General features: G+C 52.7%; 1 protein-coding gene across 12 annotated transcripts in view; it reads right to left on the minus strand.

Annotated features, from left to right (window-relative positions):
- Positions 1-23769, minus strand: part of Dnm1 (dynamin 1) — a 52686-nt gene that overhangs the window by 6200 nt on the left and 22717 nt on the right. For 6 of the 12 annotated variants that reach the window (XM_063283019.1, XM_039104142.2, XM_039104144.2 and 3 more), the window contains 14 exons: positions 23566-23726; positions 22011-22153; positions 21761-21896; positions 21566-21633; positions 18829-18967; positions 13198-13284; positions 8620-8690; positions 8382-8433; positions 8144-8155; positions 5941-6054; positions 2386-2495; positions 1215-1326; positions 822-833; positions 349-519 (listed from right to left, as the gene is read on the minus strand). In XM_063283019.1, the coding sequence (XP_063139089.1) occupies positions 349-519; positions 822-833; positions 1215-1326; positions 2386-2495; positions 5941-6054; positions 8144-8155; positions 8382-8433; positions 8620-8690; positions 13198-13284; positions 18829-18967; positions 21566-21633; positions 21761-21896; positions 22011-22153; positions 23566-23726 (1388 nt within the window). Of the gene's footprint in view, positions 1-348; positions 520-821; positions 834-1214; positions 1327-2385; positions 2496-5940; positions 6055-8143; positions 8156-8381; positions 8434-8619; positions 8691-13197; positions 13285-18828; positions 18968-20449; positions 20589-21565; positions 21634-21760; positions 21897-22010; positions 22154-23565; positions 23727-23769 lie in introns of all 12 variants that reach the window. The other 6 variants (XM_039104143.2, XM_039104141.2, XM_039104145.2 and 3 more) reach the window with 3 other exon arrangements.

The raw sequence follows: 23769 nt of genomic DNA on the forward strand, positions 1-23769 counted from the left end.
CCCAGCATTGGGGAGGTGGATCTCTGTGAGTTCAAGGCTAGCTAGAGCTATGTAGTAAGTCCCTGTCTTGGAAAAAAATAAAAAGTTAAGGGTTTGGGGACTATGGGATGATTCTGTGGGTAAAAGTGCTTGCCGACAAGCCTAAAGACCTGAGTGCAATCCTTAAGACCTACACGGTAAAAGGAGAAAAGAAACTCGCTCCAGTTGTCCAGGACCAACCCACAACCAACATAAAGGCATGTGTTCCCCTGCCCTGCACATAACATAAATAATGTAATAAAAAGAAATACACTGGCTGGCTGCTTGGTCTTACGCAGCACGCTGCACACCCCACAGCTATATACATACATTGTTGATCATGAGGTGCATGATGGTCTTGGGCATGAGATCCCGTACAGTCTTGTTGACAATGGCCATGTACGAGTCTACCAGGTTCCGGATGGTCTCCACCTGGCGCTCCAGCTGAGGGTCCATGGAGTGCATGAAGCTGTCAGAGCCGTTCTCCTCAGTCTCACTGGCCTGCCATTGGGAACACAGGCATCGGTGTGGGAGGGTTGTTTGTGCAACCAGAGTCCATGGATCACTGAGACCTCAGACCTTGCAAGGGTGCCAGCCACACTGAGGTGCTGAGGGCGTCTTGGGGCTCCAGGCTCACCACCTCTGTGCTTCGAAGGATCCTGCCTCCCCACATGCAGCCCTGACTCAACTCTAACCCTGGTGGCTAGAATTTGTCTCCATTTCTCAATCCATACATTGGAAACGAACATTGCTCCCTCACTTGGCCAGAGCGGGTGCCAGTCTAGCGGAGCTTGTATACTTACTTTCTCCTTGTCCTGAAGGTCCATGTCAGAGCCATAGAAGCCACATCAGCATGGCCATGGTCACCACCGCCACCAAGGGGCACATTCGAAGTAGACATAGAGAGGGAAAGGGAGAGATTGTGTGAGCTTAGCACAGTGCACTCTAACCCTGGTATGTGTACGCACTGCCACAGCGGCAGGGGAGATGTGAGAAGTGACACTGAAGCCACCAGTGTATGAAAGTACAGGAGACGTCCTCTGGCAGAGGGGAGAGTGGGAAACCAGAGGGCTTTGTTCCAAACTCATCTAGGTAGCAAGGAATGATGGCTCTTTGTGAGTTGGATTCAGATCCTCTCTGAGGAACCCCAGGGACAAGCAGCTGGCCTCTCCCCCTCACTCCACCTCGCCACTCACCCCAACACGCTCAGGGTACACGCCAGCCCTCAGAAAGGAAGCCTTCCAACTGTCCACCTCCTCCTGTGTCTCACAGGCCAGTTCCAGCTGCCGGTAATCCTTGTAGACATTCCTGCGGGATTGGGTAGGTGGGAGGAGAGATGAGGGAAAGCCCCACCCCACTGAGGGAATAAGGACGTGTGTGAGCGTTAGGGTCCTCATGCCTAGTATCCATCACTCAAGCCTCAGTGCCCTCATTCGGGAGGTAGGTTGGTAATGATTCCTGTCTGTTGTGGCTACTGGGATGCTTCAGGGAAACAAGGAGCTCAGGGTGTAAAACAACAGGACAGAAGCCAGGCATGGCACACACTAATCCCTGTACTTGAGAGGGCCGAGGCTTCAGGAGATGCTTGAGTTTGAGGTCAGACTGGACTCCATAAATGAGACCCTGCCTGAAAAGGAAAGAAGGAAGGTAGCCCTGGCATGGGTTTCAGACCTTTCAGCAGATGGTAGCTGTTTGCGATTCTTATCTCTGAGTACGGAAGAGCCCACACACATAGGAGCCAGTCTGGACTTGGGCAGTGGTGGCACATGCCTTGAAACCCAGCACTTGGAAGGCAGAGGCAGGTGGATCTCTGCAAGTTCAAGGCCAGCCTGGTCCTGAGTGACTTCTAGGACAGCCAGGGCTACACAGAGAAACTATGTTTTGGAAAAGAAGGAAAGAAAAACAGAAGGGGGAAAAAAGAGCCAGCCTGAATCAGGGAAGTGAGCTCTAGTCCCCCCAGAAAGAGGCAGTCTTTCTGCTTTTTGTTTCTAGCACCTGGCAGAGAGAGTATTCTGTGCGAGGCAGATACTAGGAAAGTGGCTGTGAGAAAGGAGGAGGGATGGGAGGAGGGATGGAAGTAGGGAGGAGAGGAGGGAGGGGAGGGAGGGGAGGGAGGGAAGGAGGGAGAGAAGGGAGGAAAGGCAGGAGGGAAGAAGGGAAGGGAGGGAGGGGAGGAGGGAAGAGAGGAGAGATGGGAGGGGAGGAGGGAAGGAGGATGCTTAGACATGGCTCTAGCACTCAGGAGAAACTTTATAGCTGTTGATGACAGATCCCTGGATTTGTATACCCATTTTCTACACAGCAGGCAATGGTTTGGGCCTTTCAGGGTCTAGGGTCTCAGCCGCTCGGCCAGGGGCAGGTAGGCACCTCTGCTCAGTGTTGAAGAGGGCAAAAATATGCTTGCTTGACATGAAGCCCTTCTCCACATCACGCAGCTTCAGATTATCCACAGACAGCATGTACTTCTTCTCTTTCTCCTGTTGAGAAGAGAAGGGTGGTAGCAAGGGTCAGACTGGCACTGCCAAGCCTCTGTCCCTCAGAGTGATCCATGTTGATGAGCACCCAAAGTAGTCCTGGGCTGTATCCCTTCCCGCCGCACGTGTGGTGCTATATAGTAAACCCTGGCCCTGGAGCTCTGGCCCCATCTGGATATCACCAGCCTCTAGACCCCATGCCACATTATAAGAGACTGGCAAAGTCAGTGGTGCCAATGGGGTCTCCCTCATCCCACCTTCAGCAATTCCTGGAGACAAGCCAGGCTGGGCCTCAGGCAGGGATGGCTCACACGAGGCTCTCTTGCTTCCAGCCTGGCTGCCTCTGACTTCATTTCCTGACTACAGAGATGGGGGCTGGGGGGTACACCAGCCTTGGAGGCTTCAAAGGGCTGGCTCAGCCCACTCCCTGTCTCCCCCTTCCAGCCACCCATGTGTTACCAATCAGACACACAGCACAAGCCTGGAAATTGTATGTGTGTAAACACGTGTGTGGTTGTGTGGCCAAGAATTGCAAGGCCAAGCAAGTCTCACTATTGTGTGTTCTTTGGTTTATAGGACATAGGTGCATGTATGCACAGGACTGTATGGTAATGAGAGCGTGCTTGTCACTGTGGATGTGGGTGGCAATTGTGACTGGACTTTGGGGCCATATGCTCGTCGATGGTTTGTGCAGCGAGCTTGACATGCCGGTGTTGTTTTGTGGATGAAGTTGTATAAATCTGTAGACAGATACATCTGTCTGTAGCCTCTGTGTCCCAGGGAACCTGGGAGGGGACACCACAGATGGCCATCAGGAAGGAAAAGTTTCTGCTGCCTGTATCATACTGGTTCCACCCAAAACTGTAGGACCTATACAGGATGGAATGGTCGGTGTGGGATTCCACAAGCCTTGCCTTGAATCTCAGGTGGGGGTTGGGTTTAGGAAAACCTTGCTTTCCCACCCTGGCGTCATCTCCACCCGTCTGCCCCCAACACCCGCTTGGCCTGCGCAGCCACATAAAGCCCTCTTTATGCCAGGCGGGTGGCCGGGAGCCCCAGAGGGCGGCTGGGGGAGGAGAAGAGGAAGTTGCACACACGGCCAGGGAACATCTGGAACCCATCTAGGGAGGCCCGCCACAGCCGCCTTGTGCTCAGGGTTGGACACTATGTAGGAGTGGCCTCCTCCCCCAGCCCTCCCTTCCTGCCGGCCCCCTCCCCAGGCCCCTCCTTCCCAGCCCAGCTCCCGCTCACCCCTGCCACGTCAAAGGAGGCAGAAGGGGAGTCGAGAGCGGAGAGGGACCACGGCTGGCTGGCTGGGGCCGGGGGACACGGGAGCTGGGGCTGGGTGCACCGTATCTCCAAGGGATGGGACCAAAGCTCCCATCGGACGGACAGACGCTGCTGCCTGGATGGACCAGAGGATACCTCCCCGTCTACCCAGTGTTTAGACTACCTGTTCAGGACTCCCAAATTGTACAGTAGTCTGCACATTGGTTAGGCTGGGCTGGGTTAGACCCTCGGCGCCGTCGCCGGAGAGCCGCACCAACCCTGCTGTCTTCTAGAACCAGAGCCTGGACCTGGGGCAGGGAGCTGGGGGCACAGGGTGGACTGGGAGGAGGTGCAGAACTTTGGGGCTGCCATCGTGCTGCGGGACATACAGGAGGTTGTGGTGATGGGGGAGGACACGGGGGTCGACGGGGAAGAGGGTGGGGTGGGGGAGGTCGTCGGGGTTGGTGATGTGGGTAACTGCCTGTCTGTCAAGAGGTTTCCTTAACCCAAAGACTGGAGAGCAAATGGCTGGGCTGAGGGGACCAGAGCCCTGCCCAAGCCCAAACTCCAGGTATCCTAGTGAAAAACTGAACCCCCATCCCGACAATGCACTCCAGTGCTCACACTGGCTGAGCTCAGAGGTATACGTCTGTGCACCCCAGCTTTAAGGCGCACATCCATGCCCAGGCACGCACACACAAACACAAATCCACACTCAAGGGCATGCATTCACACTCAGACATACAACCTCACAATGGGATGCTCCCTTCCCCCACCCTCACATCTCTCTCTCTCTCTCTCTCTCTCTCTCTCTCTCTCTCTCTCTCTCTCTCTCTCTCGTACCCCTCCTTCACATTCTCGGTCCTCTGGCCCACCCCCACCCTACACTGGCACACAGTACAGTCAAGTCACATTCAAGCTCATAAATTCACACCTGGGTGTTTACACCCCAACACACACACATAACACACACAACACATAACACACAACACACGCGCGCACACACACACGCACACAACATCCATAAGCCACAGACACACAGAGACACACACAGAGGCCCCACCTCTCTACATCCAATATGCAGCTAGTTTTCACATACAACTAAACACAAAACTTAAAAAAAAAAAGATTCACCCAAATATATATATACATATATATATATATGCACCCCTTTCAGATATGAGGCCACGATCCCCCCAACTCTGTATATATGGAAACACAAGAGCCATGGGGGCTGTGTAGGGGGACTGCCAGGATGACACGGTATAGGAAGCCACCCCCAGTCCCATACCACCTCACACTCCAGCCCTTCCAGGGGCCCCTGAGCTTGAGGAGAGGCCAGGGTTGGGGTAATGAGGTCCAGATGTCTTGGCGCCCCCCCCCAGTGACGACAGTGGACCCCGCCCAAGGTGGGGAGGTGGAGCCCCTTCCCAAGGCAGACTTGAAGGAGACAGTGATCGTGGAGGGGACATGATGGTCCAAATCACAGCCCCCCTACTCTATAATGCTACTGCACCCAGCCTTGAGAGCACCCTGTCTTATGGTAGTCCCCTCAGGAGGAAGAGGCTCCCTTCCCCCCACTCCTTGGCCAGCTGGAGTTCATTACCACAACACCCCCTGTCCGTCCCCCCCCCCACATCATTCTTGCTGGTCACCTCTGGAATCCAGATGTGAAAGCCAAACAGACTCTTTCTTAAAGGAGACCAGTGACTGGAAGAGACTGGTGGGGGCCTCTAGGTGCCCTAAGAGGCAGGGGGCTATTCCGGGGGCCGGCTTTGTAGGCCGTCATCACTACCGGTCCCTCAGCCTGGAAGTGCCCTGAACGGCTTGCCTTGGTTGGCAGGGGCTGAGGGTATTGGGGTGCAGGGGTTAACTGAGTGTCTGGCAGCTGGACATGTGTGTGTCATGGTCCTGTAGGGGCCACAGAGGAGGAGGCACGCCTCGGAGTGAGAAAACAGGAAGGCCACTGGGCTGCTGGGTCAGGGAGTGAGCGGCACCCAGCACCCCTGCCTACCCACTCCAGGGCGCTTCCCGGCCAGCCATCTTCTCCTTCCAGCCCGGATAAGAGGGTACCTCCCTGATTGTACACCCTCCTCTGTGCCCTCGTGCAAGTCTTTTCAGACCCCTGGGGTGTGGCCTAGGCCGTGTGACCCTTGACAGTCAGTAGTCCTTGACTCACCTCATCGTCCTTGTACCAGGACAGATTCTCAGCAGTCAACACAAACCAGTACTCCTTGGAGCCTCCCTTCATGATGCCGATGTTGTTGATGGTCAGCCACCCCTTTCGAATGACCTGGAGCGGGAGGAGGAGGAGAAGGTCGGTGGGCATGGGCCAGGCTTCCTCATGGAGGAAAGGATGAATAAGGAGGCCTTGAAAAGCCCCTTCTCCAAGTTCTCTGAGGCCTGACTGGTCAGAGAGGGTGGGGGCCAGGCCTGCCCTGATTTGAACCACAAGTGAAGAGAGTAGAAGACAGGAAAGCGAAGGTCAGCTCAAGATAGAGAGCCTTCTAACTGCCAGAGAGATGTGTGAACCAAGGATTGGCCACTTAACGGAGGGTGAGCTCCCCGTCGCTAAGAGTGTGCAAGCAGAGTTTGGCAGACGTTTAGATAGAGCAACTCCAAGTATCACTTGAGGGTGTCCTCTAACACACGTCTAACCTCAGGAGCTTGTACTTGAGGCTGCTCCTCTTCCCTTTTCACCTGGCACATATCTACTCTCCCCCTGGTATCTGTCCAGATTTACAGGGCGAGCGGCCCTCCCTATCCTCCGTGCCCATCAGAAGCACGGTAATGATCTCTGATTAGTCTTTTATGTTTGCCTCTGTAACCGAGACTGCAATTTTAATACTCACTCCCTCCCTCTCCAGAAAGAACGATATTAGCCACTTTGACAGCCTTTCCTGCTAATGCATGCGTCTCCCTGTGCCCGGCATCACTTTGTGGAGTGCTGGTCAGTCAGTAAGTGATGGAGGAATGTTTGTGGTGACATGAATAAATGGACAGTGAGCTGTTACAGTTCTAAAAGCCTTTGGGGCAGAAGGGAGAAACCAAGCCACCCATTCTCCAGGTCTGAACTTCCCGCCGAAAGTCCAGAATAACAAGCACGAGTTCATTTCCAGAGGTCTGTCCCAAAACATCCCCACAGACCTTGGTCATTGTGCGAAACCCCCCGGCCTGCCCCTGTGATTCTGACTGAAGAGGGACTTCATCTTGTCCTGCTCCCTCCCTGGTCCTGACCTTACTGGATGCTTCTCTGGAGGCCTGGGTGCACAACTCACTTCTAGCCTTTCCTGACTCCCTCAGGCTTCTGAGAACCTCACTGGGAATTCAAATCACACAATCTAGCAGCACCCAAACAGAGGGAGATCGCCACTACTTTGGTCAATTAACAAATTAACAGGGCACCCAGAACCAGACACCCTGCCAACCCTCTCCCACCCCACTGGTGGGATGTCCTCAGTGCCTGCCTTTGGACCTCAGTCCATTGCTGTCCCAGGATCTGACTGGCACAGTCTGCTTCCCAGCTGACTTACAGCTTTTTCCTCCTCTTAGCCACTCCCAACCCTGTGCTCTCACCTGCTCACCTAGCTCCCCGTCAGAGTACCTGAACTGGAGACTCTCATCCTACCCGGAACTCTCAGAGGTCCTACTGGGGCCCTATCTGTAGGTACGGGGTCTTCAAGGGGCAGGGGCAGGGGCAGGGCAGGCTCTGAAGCTTCCTGAGATACAATTCCCTTTGGTCCTCCTTCTCTGAGAACCTACTGTGTGCTGGGACCGAGAAGCTGGGATGGGAAATAACCAAGCCTAAGGCTGGATGGGAAACAGATATTAAACCAGTCACATCCTCTGGAAACTACTGGAAAATAGTGAGGACTCCGGGTCTCGTGTGTATGACTGGATTGAGCCAGGGCTGTTAGTAAGTGCTGCTTCCACGGCCATTTGAAGTATGGAGCCGGGAGCTTGGAGAGGAGGGGCCAGGCTCCTGACTGTTCATCATGTCTTAACTCTCCATTGGAGGTCACTGCCTGCTTCTTAAGAACATGCCTGTCTCATATCCACTCCAAACAGTCACCAAACATTCCTCCAACAGACGTTTAAAGAGCAGCAACTGAGCCCTGGGCCCATCCATCCCCATGTGGTGTAGCTCTGCCTGCAGCAGGTGCTTGGCTGGTGCACACTTATACATGGGTTATGGGACTGTGAGCATGGCGGGGCCTTCCTCTGTCCTGTGAGCAGGTGTGGAATTCATGTGCTGGTATATACGTGCAAGGTGCTCAGACAAAGGGTACCCTCTGCCCCGAGCAGATCCCCATCACCAGCGAGACACCACCTCCCCGAAACTGCACAAGCCAAGAACCGCCCCACCCAGGCCTGGTACTCACCAGAATCTCATCCTGCAAAGAGGTAACCATAGCAACCAGGAGAAGTAACCATAGCAACCAGGAGAAGCATCGGGGAGAGAGGAAAGAGGATTACTGAGGCAGAGTGGGAAGCTTGTGACTGGCAGAGGACAGGTTCTCTGGCCTTGTAGGACCCTTCCCGTTGGGAGAGGGGTTCTCAGAGCTCCAAGTCCATCCGGCATCCTCCATCCCTCGGGCTGGGGCACTGGGGCCCACTCACCTGGTTCCCTGAAGTCTTCTTCTTGTTCATCTGGTTGCTTCTCTGCTGAGCACTAATGGGAGAGAGGGGAGGAGTCTCAAAACTTCTCTCAAGAGGCTCGGCTCCAGTGCTCACTGCTCACAGGGCACGGGACTTAGAGGGTTAAGCTGGCAGAACTGGAATGGACCGACACACATGTGCACATATACACGCATATGTGCGCTCACGCACACAAAGGGTCACTCCTGGGAGCACTCACTTGGCAAAGCCTATGAAGTCTTCATGGTTGGTATTCATGTAAGCCAACTCAATGTCGATGAGAAGCATGACCTTCCAGGGTCCACGGGTTGGTGAGCAAATAGAAAAGATGACACAGAGGTTAAGAATGATGCCGAGCGGGGTTGGGGATTTAGCTCAGTGGTAGAGCGCTTCCCTAGGAAGCGCAAGGCCCTGGGTTCGATCCCCAGCTCCGAAAAAAAGAACCAAAAAAAAAAAAAAAAAAAAAAAGAATGATGCCGAGCTAGGAGAGAGATACTTTTAGTGCATTCAGAAGGTTAGGGTCCATAATAAATAAAGAGTCCCTACAGTCAATAACTGAAAGACAAAAGGAAACATAGGTCAAAGTAGTCAACAAGCATAAATGGGTATTTCATAGAAGACATGCAAACAGCTAATAAGAGTACGCAAAAGCTGAAATGATTACTGTAAGTAATTAATACATGCTAACAATAAATTTTAAAATATGCAAAACGTGTCCACCCTTGTTCATAAAGAGCTCTTAGTCAGTGGAGTAACATTCTTTTTTGTTCTCTAGAGATAGAGTTTCTCTGCATAGCCCTGGCTGTCTTGGAACTCCCCTTGTAGACCAGGCTGGCCTCAAACTCAGAGATCTTCCTGTGTCTGCCTCTTGAGTACTGGGATTAAAGGTGGGCATGCACCATCTCAGTCCATCGAGTAAGATCTTTCTTAGCCCAAACAGACAGTGAGTATTGGTAAACGTTAGGATAGAGTGTGCATGGGAAGGTGGAACTGTAGCGCTTTTTTTTTTTTTAACTTTCTCAAAGATTGATGGATTCCTATTTATGTTGTGCATATGAGCACCACACACATACGGTGCCCACAGAGGCCAGAAGAGAGTGTCAGATCACCTAAAACTGGAGCTACAGGTGTCTGTGAGCTGCCACGTGGGTGCTGGGAACGGAACCCTGGCCTTCTCTAAGAGCAGCCGGTGCTCTTAACCTCTGGGCCATCCATCTCCCCAGCCCAGCGGTGTAACTCTTACTTTTGTACAGTCACCTACATAAGTGAGCGAGGGGCTACCAAGACTAATTAGTGTTACCATGGAAGACAATTTGGTAATTAAACATTAAAATTAACCTTTTTAGAAGTATATCTCAGATAAGCTCATCAAATAATCAAAGATCTGGGAGACAGAGTGTCCAAGGACTGTAAAGTTTTCCCTTTTGTTTGCTTGTTTCCCCCCACCCCCCAAGATAAGATGTTTATGTTCACTGCCCAGACTAGTCTTGAACTCTGGGGTGTAAGCGCTCCTCCGACCTCAGTCTTCTGGGTACCAGGGACAACCGGCTTATGTCAACATGCTTTGTAATGGAAGAAATGTGGAACAAGGCAATGGCCGTTAGAAAGTGAAATAGATGAGGTGACCTGAAAATGAAAGACTCCATAGATGTTCAAAAGCATAGGAAAATTCTAGGCTGTGGTAGGGGAAAAACACACACACACACACACACACACACACACACACACACACACACACACTACAAATTCTGAAGTGTGAAGATACTTGTATTTTGTTTTGTTTGTTTTGGTTTGGTTGGGTTTGGTTGGGTTTGGTTTGGTTGGTTTATGAGACAGGCCTTACATAGCCCAAGTCTGGCTTCAAACTCTTCTTTTTTTTTTTTTTTTTCTTTTTTCTTTTTTTTCAGAGCTGGGGACCGAACCCAGGGCCTTGCGCTCGCTAGGCAAGCGCTCTACCGCTGAGCTAAATCCCCAACCCCGGCTTCAAACTCTTACGTAGCTGAGGATGGCTCCGAAAGCCTGGTCTTTTCCATCTCCAGAGAGCTAGGATTCCAGCCAAGGGCCGTCATGTCCAGCCTTGAGCCTTGATGAAAGTGACTGCTGGGTCCACCCCCAAGTCCTCTTCTCCCCTTCCTGTGAGCTGGGGCCTGTCCTTCCTGAGGCTGACATTCTGCTGAGGAAACATTTCTGGCCCCCAAGGATTGGGGACTACAAATTACGCTGAAGTGAGTCACTCGTTCAACATGTCTGAGGCGTCCAACAGAAGTTAAATAGTGAGTGTTGTGGAGAGCGAGGCACGATGCAACGCACCATGAGAACATGGTTCCTAGGGGGAGAGCTGGAGCTGGGGGTGTGGCTCAGGTGACAGAGTGACCAGCATGCAGGAAGCGCTGGCTTCAATCTCCAACAGCACATAAACCAGGCATGGTGGTTCATTCCTGTAATCTGAGCGTTCAGAGGGGAGGATCAGGAGAAGCAGGACTTCAAGTTTATCCTCTGCTGCATAGTGAATTCAAAGCGGCCTGGGCTATGTAAGTCCTCACACGCATGCACGGCTGCAACTTAAAAACAGGGGAGGGCTGGAGGGAGACAGGAATGGAGGGCTGAGGGAGGTGGGACGCTGAGGAGCCACTCGCTCAGGTGATTTGTGGGCAGCTGTGGGTGAGAGCAGTGTGCACACCACGTGTGCATATGGAGGTCAGAAAATAATAACCTTGACTGTCCTTGCTAGCCTTCTGCCTTGTTTGAGAAAGGGCTCTCGCTGTTTACCATTGCAAAAAGCAAGCAAGTTGGACCTTTGGCTTCCTGGGCCCCCGCCTCTCAGGAAAGTTGTCAAGACAGGGTGCCTCTTTGTAGTCCCGGCTGTCCTGGGACTCACTATGTAGACCACTCAAATTCAGAGACACCCTCCTGCCCCTATCTCCCAAGTTAAAGGTATGCACCATCACGCCTGGCTTTCTTCTGTCGCTTGCTACAGGAGTGCTGGGATCACAGGTATGTATGGCCACGCCTGTTTTCCCCTGGGTTCTAAGGATTCAAACTAAAGTCCTCACACTTGCATAGCAAATGGCTTATTCGCTGAGCCCTGCCTGGTTTCTTTTCTTTTTGTTGTTGTTTAATTTTGTTGTTGTTTTTTGGGGTTGTTTGTTTGTTTGGAAACAGGGTCTCTGTATGTTGCCCGGGCTAGCCTCAAGCCTTTCATTCTCTTAGGCCACCTCCCAGGAATTCAGGAGCACAGTTGTTCATAAAGGCATTTGGCATAATAAGGACCTAAGAACATGAACGAGAAGAACTCCAGTGACCAGGGACACAACATTGTGGAGAAGGGACACATGAAGACAGGGTTGGAGCAGGAGGTGACAGACAATCAAAGAGGAGGCAAGTGGCCCACGCCTTTAATCTCAGACTCCGGAGGCAGAAGCGGGCAGAGCTCTATGAGTTTGAGGCCATCCTGGTTTACAGAGTTCCAGGCTACATAGTGTGAGACCCTGTTCTGAGCCTCAGGAGGTCTAAAATGGGCCCAAATATCTCTGCTCTCCCAGTCCCAAAGACAACATCTGGTATCTAAATTTGTGAATGAGTGAATATTTCAGAAACAGAAATGCAAAGGGAGGAGCGGCTGTGAAGGCGTAAGCCAGCCAGAGACATAGCAAACAAACAGAGAAAGGCCTCAGGGGGATGACTGGACAGACTGCCAGGAAGCCAAGGATGCCAGACAGGCTAAGAAAAAGGAAGGATCTCGAATCTGGGTGTAGGGGTGCATGCGGAGCATGCTGGAGGATGAGGCAGGAGGATCATGGTTTGTGGGCAGCTTAGGCTACATAGTGAGATTTCAGTTAGGGCGCAGAGGGCAGTTGGGAAGGGAGGAAGGGAGGGAGGGAAGGAGGGAAGGAGGAGCCAAAGGAACAAGAAACAGAAGGAGAAAAGAGAAGACCGTGAGGGAATGTAAATGGTGAAATCGGTATGGTGATTTCTCAAATAATTAAACAAAGGGGGTCGGCCGGGGACAGTTCCCAGGACAACTAGTAAAAACATGGCATCACCATGTGACCCACCAATTCCACTTCCAAGTGTAGACCTCAAAGAATTGCAAGCAGGGACCTGAGGAAGTGTTTGGCCAGCCATATTTATTAGCAGGTTTATATACGACACCCAAAGGATGGCAGAGAGGGGCTGGAGGGAGATGGCTCAGCGATTAAGAGCACTGGCTGCTCTTCCAGAAGACCCTGGTCAATTCCCGGCACCCGCGTGGAGGCTCACAGCCACCTGGAACTCCAGGCCCAGGGATCATTTTCTGGCCTCTTGGGCACCAGGCACAAAAATGATACACGGACATGCGCACAGGCAAAACATGCATGCACGGAAAAACTGAAGGTGGGAAAGACTGCAATACATAAACAAAAACACAGTATATAGTCGACAGATTAGTTGCTGCAATATTTTGGATAAACCGTAAAGGCACTATGAAATGAGCCAGAGATACCAAAGGCTTGAAATACTATATGATTTCACTTACCACAGGAACCTAGATAAATTCGAGAGAAAGGGGGCTGTCCAGGGGCTGCAAGGGGAGTGTTTAGGGCAAGCACAAAGTCAACATTGCAAGACACAAAGCCTTCTGCAGCCGGTTGGTGATGGCACCATGGTGTCTCACACACTCAGTATTGCTGTACTGTGCCCTTCAAAATGGTCACAACGATCCACTTCACATTAACTCTATCACCCCATCAGAAAGCAGAGAGGATCAGAGAGTGATCTTGAAAAGAAGAAAAGAGACGGAGATGGACTGTGTGCTCACCTGCTCCTTGGTGCGGCCCTCACGTTCTCGGATGTGGGTGGTCACAATCCGTTCCATTTCCTCCCGCAGACGGGGGTATTGCTGGAGCTAGAGAGGGGCAGGAGAGGAGAGAGCCACGTACACACAGGGCCTGGGGCATTAGGCACCAAAACCCCACCTGAGTACAGGGACCCAGGAGCGTGGGGTGGGAGATATGCATGGGGAACACCAACCAGGCCAAGAAGAGAGCTCTAGGGCCCCAGGAAGCTGATGGCACCAAACCATGGCCACTCCGTCCACCAAAGCGTGCATTCTAAAGGGCAATTCAAGGGTCTTCCCGGTTCCAGAACCATCCCACCTGGGCAATTTCAGTGGGCAAGAGGCAGTCTCCATGGGGAGAACTACAGAAAGAGCCAGGCTGCGGGAGCCGCCATCTTGACATGGCCGTCTTGAAGACCAACCTGGCGGAAGGAGGCCTTTGAGGCATCCTTAGCTCCTAAGGCATTCACTGACCCTTTGGGTTACCTCTTGCCTTCCTAAAGGCTCTGAATGACAGCCAGGTGAGAAATTAGCAGAGAACAGCCTCCAGAGACCTATCTGGGAGGAACTGGAGAAGGGGAGGGCCCATGGTGCCAGTTGACCTCCTGAGTCAGGCTGGGGACAGGCAATGATCCTTGCCAGAGCAGAGGAAGAAGGAGTTACAGGGAATAAGAGCTGACACACCAGAGAACATGCAGAAGCTACAGGACACAGGCATGCAAGGACACCGGGACATGCAGAGATGGGGTGTCAGCAGCATGAGCAGTACCCTGCGGGGGCCTGGCCGGGCCCTGGGCCCACTGGGTATAACCCACCCCATCCTGTCCCCCTTGGTACGCCTGTCTGCCACCATCATCTCCAGCCACGTCTGCCCAGGTCTGAACCTTAGCAGACTTAGTAATTCCCACTGTACTCTCTGCGTGGCCAAGGATGACTTTGAATTCCTAGGGTCTCTGCTCTCGGCTCACCCATTCTGCTGTAGCCCCTCTTACATGCCAGCTCTTCTAGAAAGCCTTTCCACCTTCAGAACTGAGAGCTGGGTCTGGGGCCTCCCTGTGCCACCTCAGCCTCTCTCCTCTGGCTGGGTAGTAATTGTCCCCTGAGGGCTGTGGCAGGACTGGGCACCAGCAGTGCTCAAAGAGAGCATGTCGGAGGGATGAGGAGATGGATGGAAGATGAATGCCCACGCCCTCCTTGCTTGGTGAACAGGCAGAGGTCCCTCGATCTCCTGGCTTGGAACCAGCTGTTAGATGGGGTTCCTCAGTGCACTTTTGAAGGTGGAGCCCGCCCACCAGGACTACCCTTCCCCGGGGTCGTTAACCTCCAGCTAAGACAGGCTCCTGGTCCTGCTTTTCTTCCCATCCTGGGTCAAGACTCTCAGGGGACTCCATGCCTGATTCTAAGGGCAGTATAAGGGTCAAGAAGGGGTCGGCTGTTGGGGCTGGGGATTTAGCTCAGTGGTAGAGCGCTTGCCTAGGAAGCACAAGGCCCTGGGTTCGGTCCCCAGCTCCGAAAAAAAAGAACCAAAAAAAAAAAAAAAAAAAAAAAAAAACAAGGGGTCGGGAGGAGGACAGAGAAGAGAGTGGAGCTCAGGATGCCGCCCAAGGAAGGGCGACTTAAGAGAAGCCTACATCCAGGGGTTGGGGATTTAGCTCAGTGGTAGAGCGCTTGCCTAGCAAGCGCAAGGCCCTGGGTTCGGTCCCCAGCTCCGAAAAAAAGAAAAAAGAAGAAAAAAAGAGAGAGAGAGAGAGAAGCCTACATCCAACCTTCCTGTGGCTGTGTCATGGCTGCAGCTGAGGCAGTCCAGTGTAGTCGTAGCCTGAGAGAACTAGCCTGAGCCCTGGGGTTCAGAAAAACGCTGGCTGGTGGGGTCTGTGGCCCTGTGTGGCTTTTTTATATATTTTTTTAATTTTTTTTAATTGTATGAAGCCTCTGAGCCTGGACAGAAAGTTGGGGCTGAGTCACAGTTACCAGGCCTTTGAGGTGGTCCAAGGTTCCCGCCCAGGGCAGGGGTAGGGGTGGAGCTGGGAAGGAGGGAGCGATTTGCTGTACAGCCAGCTCCCTGCTCTGCGCCTGAATCTACACTTCTCAAGTTTTCCACATGTCCCATATGGACAGGGCCGCCTCAACCCCCTCAGGAAATTGTGCTCCTTCCAGAGTCTTTTCCCATTCTGGCTGCCTCCTTGGAGCTCCTGCCTCCAGCCCTTTTAACCAGTTTTTAAAATGGAATCTCTCTCTCTCTCTCTCTCTCTCTCTCTCTCTCTCTCTCTCTCTCTCTCTCTCTCTCTCTCCCCATCCTTGGCTGAGAGGAGTAGGCAGCCTGGAGCCCACTGGTTTGGAGGTCAGGAATGGAAGCTCCTGAAGCAGCTGTGGGTTCTGAGTTCACAGCCAGAACTACTAGATGGCCTCTCAGAGCACTCCTTCCCGGGAGCTTCCCTTCTTATCCTATGCCTAGCAACACAGTCTCAGCTGTGTCCAGAAGGTGGGGGGATCAGCTACTCCCAGCAGAGCTGGTAGTAACCCCCACCTCCTGACATGGGTATTAAAAAGCAAACAAACAAACAAAAAAACATGAGTGGATTTTGCTTATAAAGACACATATCGGGGTTGGGGATTTGGCTCAGTGGCAGAGCGCTTGCCTAGGAAGCGCAAGGCCCTGGGTTCGGTCCCCAGCTCCGAAAAAAAGAACCAAAAAAATAAAATAAAATAAAATAAAATAAATAAAAAATATTTAAAAAAAAAAAAAGACACATATCTGTTCAAGTTAAATCATATGGCCCAAAAGATGGCTCGCTCTTAAGACCTATGCTCACAGGAACCACCTTACTAACCACAGAAGACTTCAGTGTAAAACAGGAACAGCCCTGTTCCTTTCTCTCCTTCAAATCAGTGGTTAGCCTTGGGTAAACAGGACTCCGGATTTTAGGATTCCATATTTATTAATTTCCTCCCCCAGGTGCTACAAGCATTCTTTTCTGCAACATATTTCCCATCATACAGCGTATATCTCCCTTTAAATCCGAGAGGGACATGTGGACAGAAGCACACAGGCCTGTCTTGCCTCTTTTGAGACAGGATCTCGGGCTGGAGAGATGGCTCAGTGGTTAAGAGCACCGACTGCTCTTCCCAAGGTCCTGAGTTCAAATCCCAGCAACCACATGGTGGCTCACAACCATCTGAAATGAGTCTGATGCCCTCTTCTGGTGTGTCTGAAGATAGTGACAGTGTAATCATAATATATAATAAATAAATAAAATGTTAAAAAAAAAAGAGACAGGATCTCAAGTAGCCCAGGCTGGCCTCTTACTATGTATCATAGGGTGACCTTGAACCCACGACCCTCCTGTCTTCACTCCACAGTACTGGGATTGCAGGAGTGGACAGCCACACTCCACTGCCCTCTAAGTAGTCCCAGTATTCCGCTGCAGCTGCATAATAACTTTTCCTACCAATTGCCTCTTGATGGGCACGGAGAGCTTTCAGAGTTTTAGCATTCACAGTGACTGCTTTCCTGAGGAATGCAGCTCAGCAAAGCATTCTGCAGCTTTGGAGCGTTGGTTTCTAGCAATCAGTCTTCTAGCAATCTAAGGAAACCATCCACGAAGAAAGATGCATAATGTATCATCACAGGCCGAGAAACTCATTACCAGGGGATTTGTCTCTGCGTGTGCACCTGCATGCTTGTGTGTATATTCACATGGAGGCCGGAAGTCAATGTTCCTTCTCCACCCTATATCTGAGATGGAATAGCTAACCCTGGAACCAAGATTTGGGTAGGCTGGGGGTGGGGCAGCAGGCTCAGGGCTCTGCCAGTCTGCCTTGCCAGCCCTGGGACCACACGTCTTGCTGCAACTGGCATTCCATGTGTGCACTGGGAACCTGAGCTCAGGACCCTGCTTGTGTGGCAAGCACGTTACCAACTGGGCCATCTCCCCAACTCTTGCTTCTTTATGATGTTTTTAAAAATTAAATGTTCAACAATGGGAAGATGGGCAAATCCATTTAATGGCCTCTGGTGTCAGCATTAAAAATTATTATATAGGGCCAGGAGGTGGTGGCACATGCCTTTAATCTCAGAGAGTCAGAAGCAGGCATGAACCTCTGAGTTCGAGGTCAGCCTGGTTTACAGAGTGAGTTCCAGGACAGCCAGGGCTACACAGAGAAACCCCATCTCAGAAAAAGAAAATGTTTATAGAGGCTCGGTAATGAGTCCACTGAGAATGTGTGCCAGAAAACCAAGGTAAGGATCAGTGACCTCGTGGTTAGGATACACAAGCCCATTATGTTGTAGCAATAGGGAAGTTTGAAATAAGTTATTTTATTAGTGTGTGTGTGTGTGTGTGTGTGTGTGTGTGTGTGTGTGTGTGTGTGTTTTATATGGAGGCACACATGCACAGTGATGGCTTTACTCATTGAACCATCAGGCCAGCCCAGAAATAATGGAAGTTTTCAATGCGAGTGTAGTAGCTCATGTCTTTACTGCTACCGCTCAGGAGACAGAAGGACTGCCAGGGAGTCAGGTCAGCCTGGGCTACATAGTAGATTCTAGGCTAGCCTGGGCAAAAGAGAGTGAGGCTATGTCTCAAAAACAAACAAAAAAAATGGGAAAAAGAAGGGGGAGGGAGAGGGGAAGGGAAGTGCGAGGGGAGAGGGTAGAAGTGAGGGGGAGGGAAGGACAGAGGGGAGGAGAGGAAAGAAGAGAACGAAAATGAAATACAAGCATTGGAGCATGCTCAGTGCCCTTACATAGACCTGGAACTGTTTCTGTTATGGACTGAGCCGGACAGACAGGGCCCGTGGACCAGCCTCTGCACCAAGACACAGGGACTCCCCAGAGTAGGGCCACGAGCCACTGGGTGATGCTCACTAGAACCTTGAAGTTAAGGCGGATGTGTTCCCCACACATATACTTCAGCTCAACGGACATTTTCAGATTCAGGGACACTATGAGATCCTGGCAAAGTTCTCACTGCCAAGGGGGGTCCCCTTTTTCGGACAGCTGGGCTAAAAATCCTCAAAATGGCCACAAGTGGGCGGATAAGGGAAAAGATGTGGAAAAGGTCACAGACAACCCCCAAGAGGCTGCCCGTGCCTGACCCGTACAGAGTACTGCCACTGAGCAATCCAACACGCTTTAGGGGAAACTGGTTTTGAGGTCCTGGGATTAGCTTTCCTGTCCCAAAGGTTCTGACCCCGGACCCTCTTCTATCTGGGTCCCACTCGGCTTTTCCTGAGATCTGCCTAGTCACAAGGACAATGATGCTACCCGCTATTGAGATAATTCAGTCCCATAGTAAGGGCTGGCACTTGGCCCACTGACACACACAGTAGCTGCTCGGTAACAGCCGCCATCCCGTCATCCCGCGGTTGCCACTGTCCAGTCATTTATCGATGGGAAAGGAGAACCGTGGGGTGGGGTAGAGCGCTCTGGCAGGATCCTGAGTGAAAGCTGCCCCAGGGTTATAAGACAGCGGGAAATCTCAGGCCAGGGACTGCCTGGGTTCCAATGGGGGAGCCAAGAGGCCATCACATTGGCTAGGCAGATGGTTCTGCCCATGGGAAGCCGTAACCACTGAGGTTACGGGCCCAGCCCCTCCCAGGCTGCCGCCATACCTTTTCACTACACTTTCTGATGGTGGACGTGAGCTCACTGACTACCATGTCCACACACTTGATACTGGGCTCTTTGAGCTTCTGCACCTGCTTTTTCACTGTGGCTTCAAAAGCGAGGTCAGGAGTGAAGAGGCCTGTCCTGCACCCGAGGAGGAGGGGGAGGAGGCGGGCAGGGAAGGGAGCAGCCGGGTGGGCAGAGGGGATGAGGATGGGAGTGAAAGCCAAGCGGCCGGGCTCAAGGGTGGGTGAGGATGGCCAGGCATGGGGGGAAGAGAGAGACACCAACAGAGAGAGAGAAAGAGAGAGAAACAGAAGACACGGTGAGCGTGGGACCCAGCCCCCCACCTCTCCCAGGGTTGCACCTGCTAGGTGCTGCCAGGCACCCCCTCCCCCAGGGCTCTGGGGTTATGGCCGAAGGTATAAGGGACCAAACCCCTGTTCTGAGAGAGCCCTTTCTGGTTCAGATCCTCTGCCCCAGGGATGCCCCCTAGAACCCTCTTCAACAACACCAAGCTCTTTTTCCGTGCTCTGTTCCAGTGCCTTTGGGTCCTCCTAAGGACCTGACCCAGACCAGGCCCTGGCCGCACATCCTGTGCAAGTCTAGGCTTTTGAGTGTCCCTGAATTGCTTCCTCCAGACTCAAAAGCCCAGCCCCATCGGCTACCTCTGCTAGGGTGCTCAGCTGCCTAGGCTGTGCACTGCCCTCCTGCAGTCCGTAGTTCTCACGGACTACGAAGCCTCCTGGAGCTTCATGCAGTAGCTGGCCCTCCCAACCTCTGCTCTGACCTCCTTGCCTGCCCTGCTCCTCTCTTCCTCCTCAAGGGGCATCCCTTGCCTCTCCTCCTAACTGGCCTGTGGGAACTCAGCTCCAAAAGACAGAAAGTGAGAGAAGAGGTGAGGAGACAGAGAGGGGAGCGGTGATTGAGAGGGGCCGAGGCAGCAGTGGGGAGGGAGTGCGTCCTGGGAGGAACCAATGAGCACTGGACTTCAGAGTCCATAGCCCCAGCTTCCAGCAACAGCTCTGCCACTTCTTAGTGGATACAGCCCGAGCCTCAGTTTCCCTGCTGTGAGAAATGAGCAAGCCCTGCCTTCCTGGGCAGTTCTGTGAGGCTGGCTGCCTGGCAGGAGACAGCTCTGTCCCTGGACAGCTGAATGTGGGAGTGATGGAGAGACCTGAATGACAGTCCCCAAAGAGGGGTGGAGAGGATGAAGGACAACAGGGAGGCATGGGACCCCAGTCCTGGGCCCTCTGCGTTCCTCTGGCTGCTCAGGGTCCAGCACAGTACCCCAGAAGATCCTGTCCCCTCCCATGTCCTCAGGCTGAGGCTTCCTCAAGACCCTTCGAGAGCCTTGGAAGGTAATCAACCCCACATCTGTGGAAAGCAGGGGCCCAGGTTTCCCTTAAACCCATTCTTTCTGAGTCAGGGGAGATCTCTTAGTGTCCAATTCTTTGATTCCCCAGACCTGGGGATCAAGGTGTGGGTGAGGCCCCCTCAGAGGGCTCCCCTGTCCTTCCCCACCCCGCTGAGGCCTGTGCATGCTACTGAGGAGATGGTGGGGTATGTGGGGTCTGGCTGAGCAGTGCAGGAAGGGATGGGGGGCTTAGGGGGGCTGCCTGTTACCTTCTTGGTGCACTGTCTAACGGTGCTGATTAGCTCCGAGATAACCATGTCCACACACTTGAGACACGGCTCTCGAATCTTCTTCACCTGCTTTTTCACAATGGTTTCAAAGGCCATGTCTGGGGTAAACAGCCCCGTTCTGAACGCCCGGAGCAGGAGAAGGGCACAGTGTCACTGGCTGGCACTTGTCAGGAGTGCCAGGCCAGGGTCCCTCTCCAGCCCCTGTGCCTGGGGGGAAGAGTCCTCCCACTACCCTTTCTGAGCCTCAGTGACCCCAACTTGTCAGTGGGTTGGGAAGTTCTACTGAGAGGTTTTCCATCAGTGATCCTTGGGCTAGACAACTCTGAGTCTCTCCCGTGTACCTTTTGCTTCCTCTTAAGAGTTGCTGTGAAAGGTTCTATAGCCTCAGACTCTTTGGAAAACCAAACCGAGGCCTCCTTAAGAGCCATTCTGAGAACTGAGCTTTTCTTCTTTTTAAGAGTAGGAGGGGAGGTCTTCCAACTAGGCCAACGTAGTTATCGCATTGTAAATTTCATGCCAAGACATAGCACAGAACCTAAGGAGGAGCACGGGGCTCTCCTGCCTGGTTCACAGGGGTGTCAGGTGAGAGTCTGGGTCCCTGAGGGAGGGGGGTGGGTGTCCAAAGAGCAGTCGGTATCCCCCAGCCTCCTTTATGCACCAACGGGTGGCTTAGGAGGAGAGTGGGTAAAATGGGGGGGGGGGTCCTGGGAGAGTCTAACAAATTGAAAACTCCCTTCATAAAGTGATGTAGAATGATATCTGGGTGCTATGTAATCCTACCCTTTGCTCAGTGTCCTGGGTGGCACTGGACAGAGTTGTTGCACCCATCCCTGTAGAGTGCTTCCTTGGACACCTGTACCCTGTGCCTCCAGGCCACTCTCCCAAGGACAGCCAAGGTGACCAGTGGATTGCACTCTACTGAGAGCCCAAGCCTCCCAGCCACCTCCCTTAGCTGCAGCCTGCTGACCTAGGAGCCAGAAAGTGGGGTTAAGGGGTTTGAAAACCAGGACTCAGGTCTTTACTGCCGGAGGCTCCTTCAGGCCCCGTGCCCCTTGCCTAGCAGGGTGCCGGCCCCACCCTGGTCCCAGTACATGCCTGATGCCATGAATGTTCTTGATAGCGTAGCTGATCTCCCTTCGCAGTTCCTTCTCATCAAACTCCATCTGCGGTGAACAGACAGAAGGCTGGTCAGTGTCAGCCCTGCTACTAGGAGAGACACTACTACTCCTAGAGCCCTGCTTCTAGAGAGAGACAGGGCCTACTCTCCTGCCTGGGACTGCAGGGACCTACCTTAACCAGCTCAAAAGGGAAGCGTTCGTGGAAGATCCGGTTAATGCGGGCTCCACCTGACAGTTCATAAGTGTCGATCTGGTCTCCAGAACCCTCAATGCGCTTCTCGAAGTCCACTGCAAACTGCTGGACCATCCTGTGTGGGAGAAGGGCGTGGCCTGAAGATGCAGAGGAGGGAGCCCTGGGCCCTGGAGTGGGGGAGGGGGGGCTGGAGTAGTTCAGCCCCGGGGACTGGGGCCAGGAGCCTTACTGCAGCAGGGCCTTGGTCTTGCGCGCTGGGTCATCCGGTCGGAAGTTCTTGTACTCGTCCACCTCCTTCTCAATGGACAGCAGCTGGCTCTGCAGTTTGTTCCGAAGTCCCGGCAGCGTGTCCCGGATGTGGTTGGTCAGTTGCTGGGCGTGGTGAGGAAAGGAAAGGTTAAAACCAAGGTCACAAGCTTAAATGTCCACAGGCCTAGGCATGGATGGGGAAGGAGGGGTGCCGGGAGGCTGTGTGGATGCGGTGAGGCGCGGAGCTGAGGAGGACTGGGCCAGCAGCTGTCCAGCAGTGGTTCTCGACCTTCCTGGTGCTACGACTCTTGAATACAATTAATTCCTCCTACTGTGGTGACCCCCCCTCCCCCAACCATAAGATCATTTCTGTTGCTACCTCACAATTGTGATTTTGCTTCCGTCGTGAACAGCAATGTAAACACGTGATACAGCAATGTAAATGCATGATACGCAGGATGTCTCATGTGCAACCCCTGTGAAAGGGTCATTCAGCCCCCAAAGGGGTTGTGACCCACAGATTGAGAACCCCTGCGACAGCAGGCAGGCCAGGAGCTCTGCAGGTGCTCCCAGAGATGAGCTATCAGAATCAATATGCCATAGCTCGGTTTCTGACAGAAGCCAGGAATCTGCGTCGATACTTAAAGCTACCTAGCATTGAGTGATTGAATGTTTTGGGTACCAGAACACAAATGTACTTAGGCATGGAAGGCTGAAGGACACCCCACCTTGCACTCCTCCGGGCTCCAATTATCTAAAGGTAAGTCTCAAGTTCATGTGTTCAAGTCTGCTAGGTTTGTCTATACCCTATCTGCATGAGCCATCGTGGGGACACTAAGGGGCAGGGTCTGGTCACTACTGTCCTCTTTTTCAGAAAGTAGTGTTGCAAAGGGTGAGAATGGGGCAGAGAATGGAACCCAGGTCTATGGTAGTCTTGACTGCCCCCTATACACACTCCAAAAGGGAGAACATCCCAGGGAAGCCTCTTGAATGTTTGCGGTTCCTGGATCAGCCTCTCTGGATCCTGACAAAAGGACCAGGATGTCCAGCTGAATATTCCAGCAATCTCTAGTCAGTGCCGCCATCCACACAAAATCCTGGTCTTCTATACATGCTGCGAGTCCTGAGGCTCCCCTCCACATCCCAGACAGGAAAGGTCAGCCAAACCCTGTCACTACCTCCCCGTGGAACTGGGGCAAGTGGCTTTCCTTCCCTGGATCTAGGTGGTTCTGTACTGGGTGCTAATCTATCTTGGTCATCCTTAAGATGAACTGAGATAACGGGGCTGGAGAGCTCTGCAGTTAAGAGCATCCAGGTTTGATTCCCAGCACCCTCACGACAGCTGAAAACCATCTGTAACTCCAGTCCCAGGGGGAGCTAACACTGTCTTCTGACATTCTCGGGCAGTGGACGCAAACAAAGCAGCCATACGTATAAAATAAAATAAAACTTCACAAAACCAAAACACAAACAGAAAAAGATGCATCTGAAGTTACTCTTGTTTTCCCAGGCCCGGGCCTGGCCTGCCCCCCTACCTGGTTGAGGACCTTCTGCAGGTAGGGTGTGCCCATGCGGTCAGCCAAGTGGCGGTAGGATGGGTGGGAGAGGAAGAATTTGCGCTCGGCAGCCAAGGCGGCTGTGATATCCTTCTTGCCATCTATGTCCTTCTGGCTCCGGTTCACCACGCCAATGTAGCCTATGCGGTACGGTCAAGGTCAAGGGTCAAGGTCAAGGGTCAA

Source organism: Rattus norvegicus, chromosome 3, assembly GCF_036323735.1.
Source record: "Rattus norvegicus strain BN/NHsdMcwi chromosome 3, GRCr8, whole genome shotgun sequence".
Taxonomy (NCBI): Eukaryota; Metazoa; Chordata; class Mammalia; order Rodentia; family Muridae; genus Rattus; species Rattus norvegicus.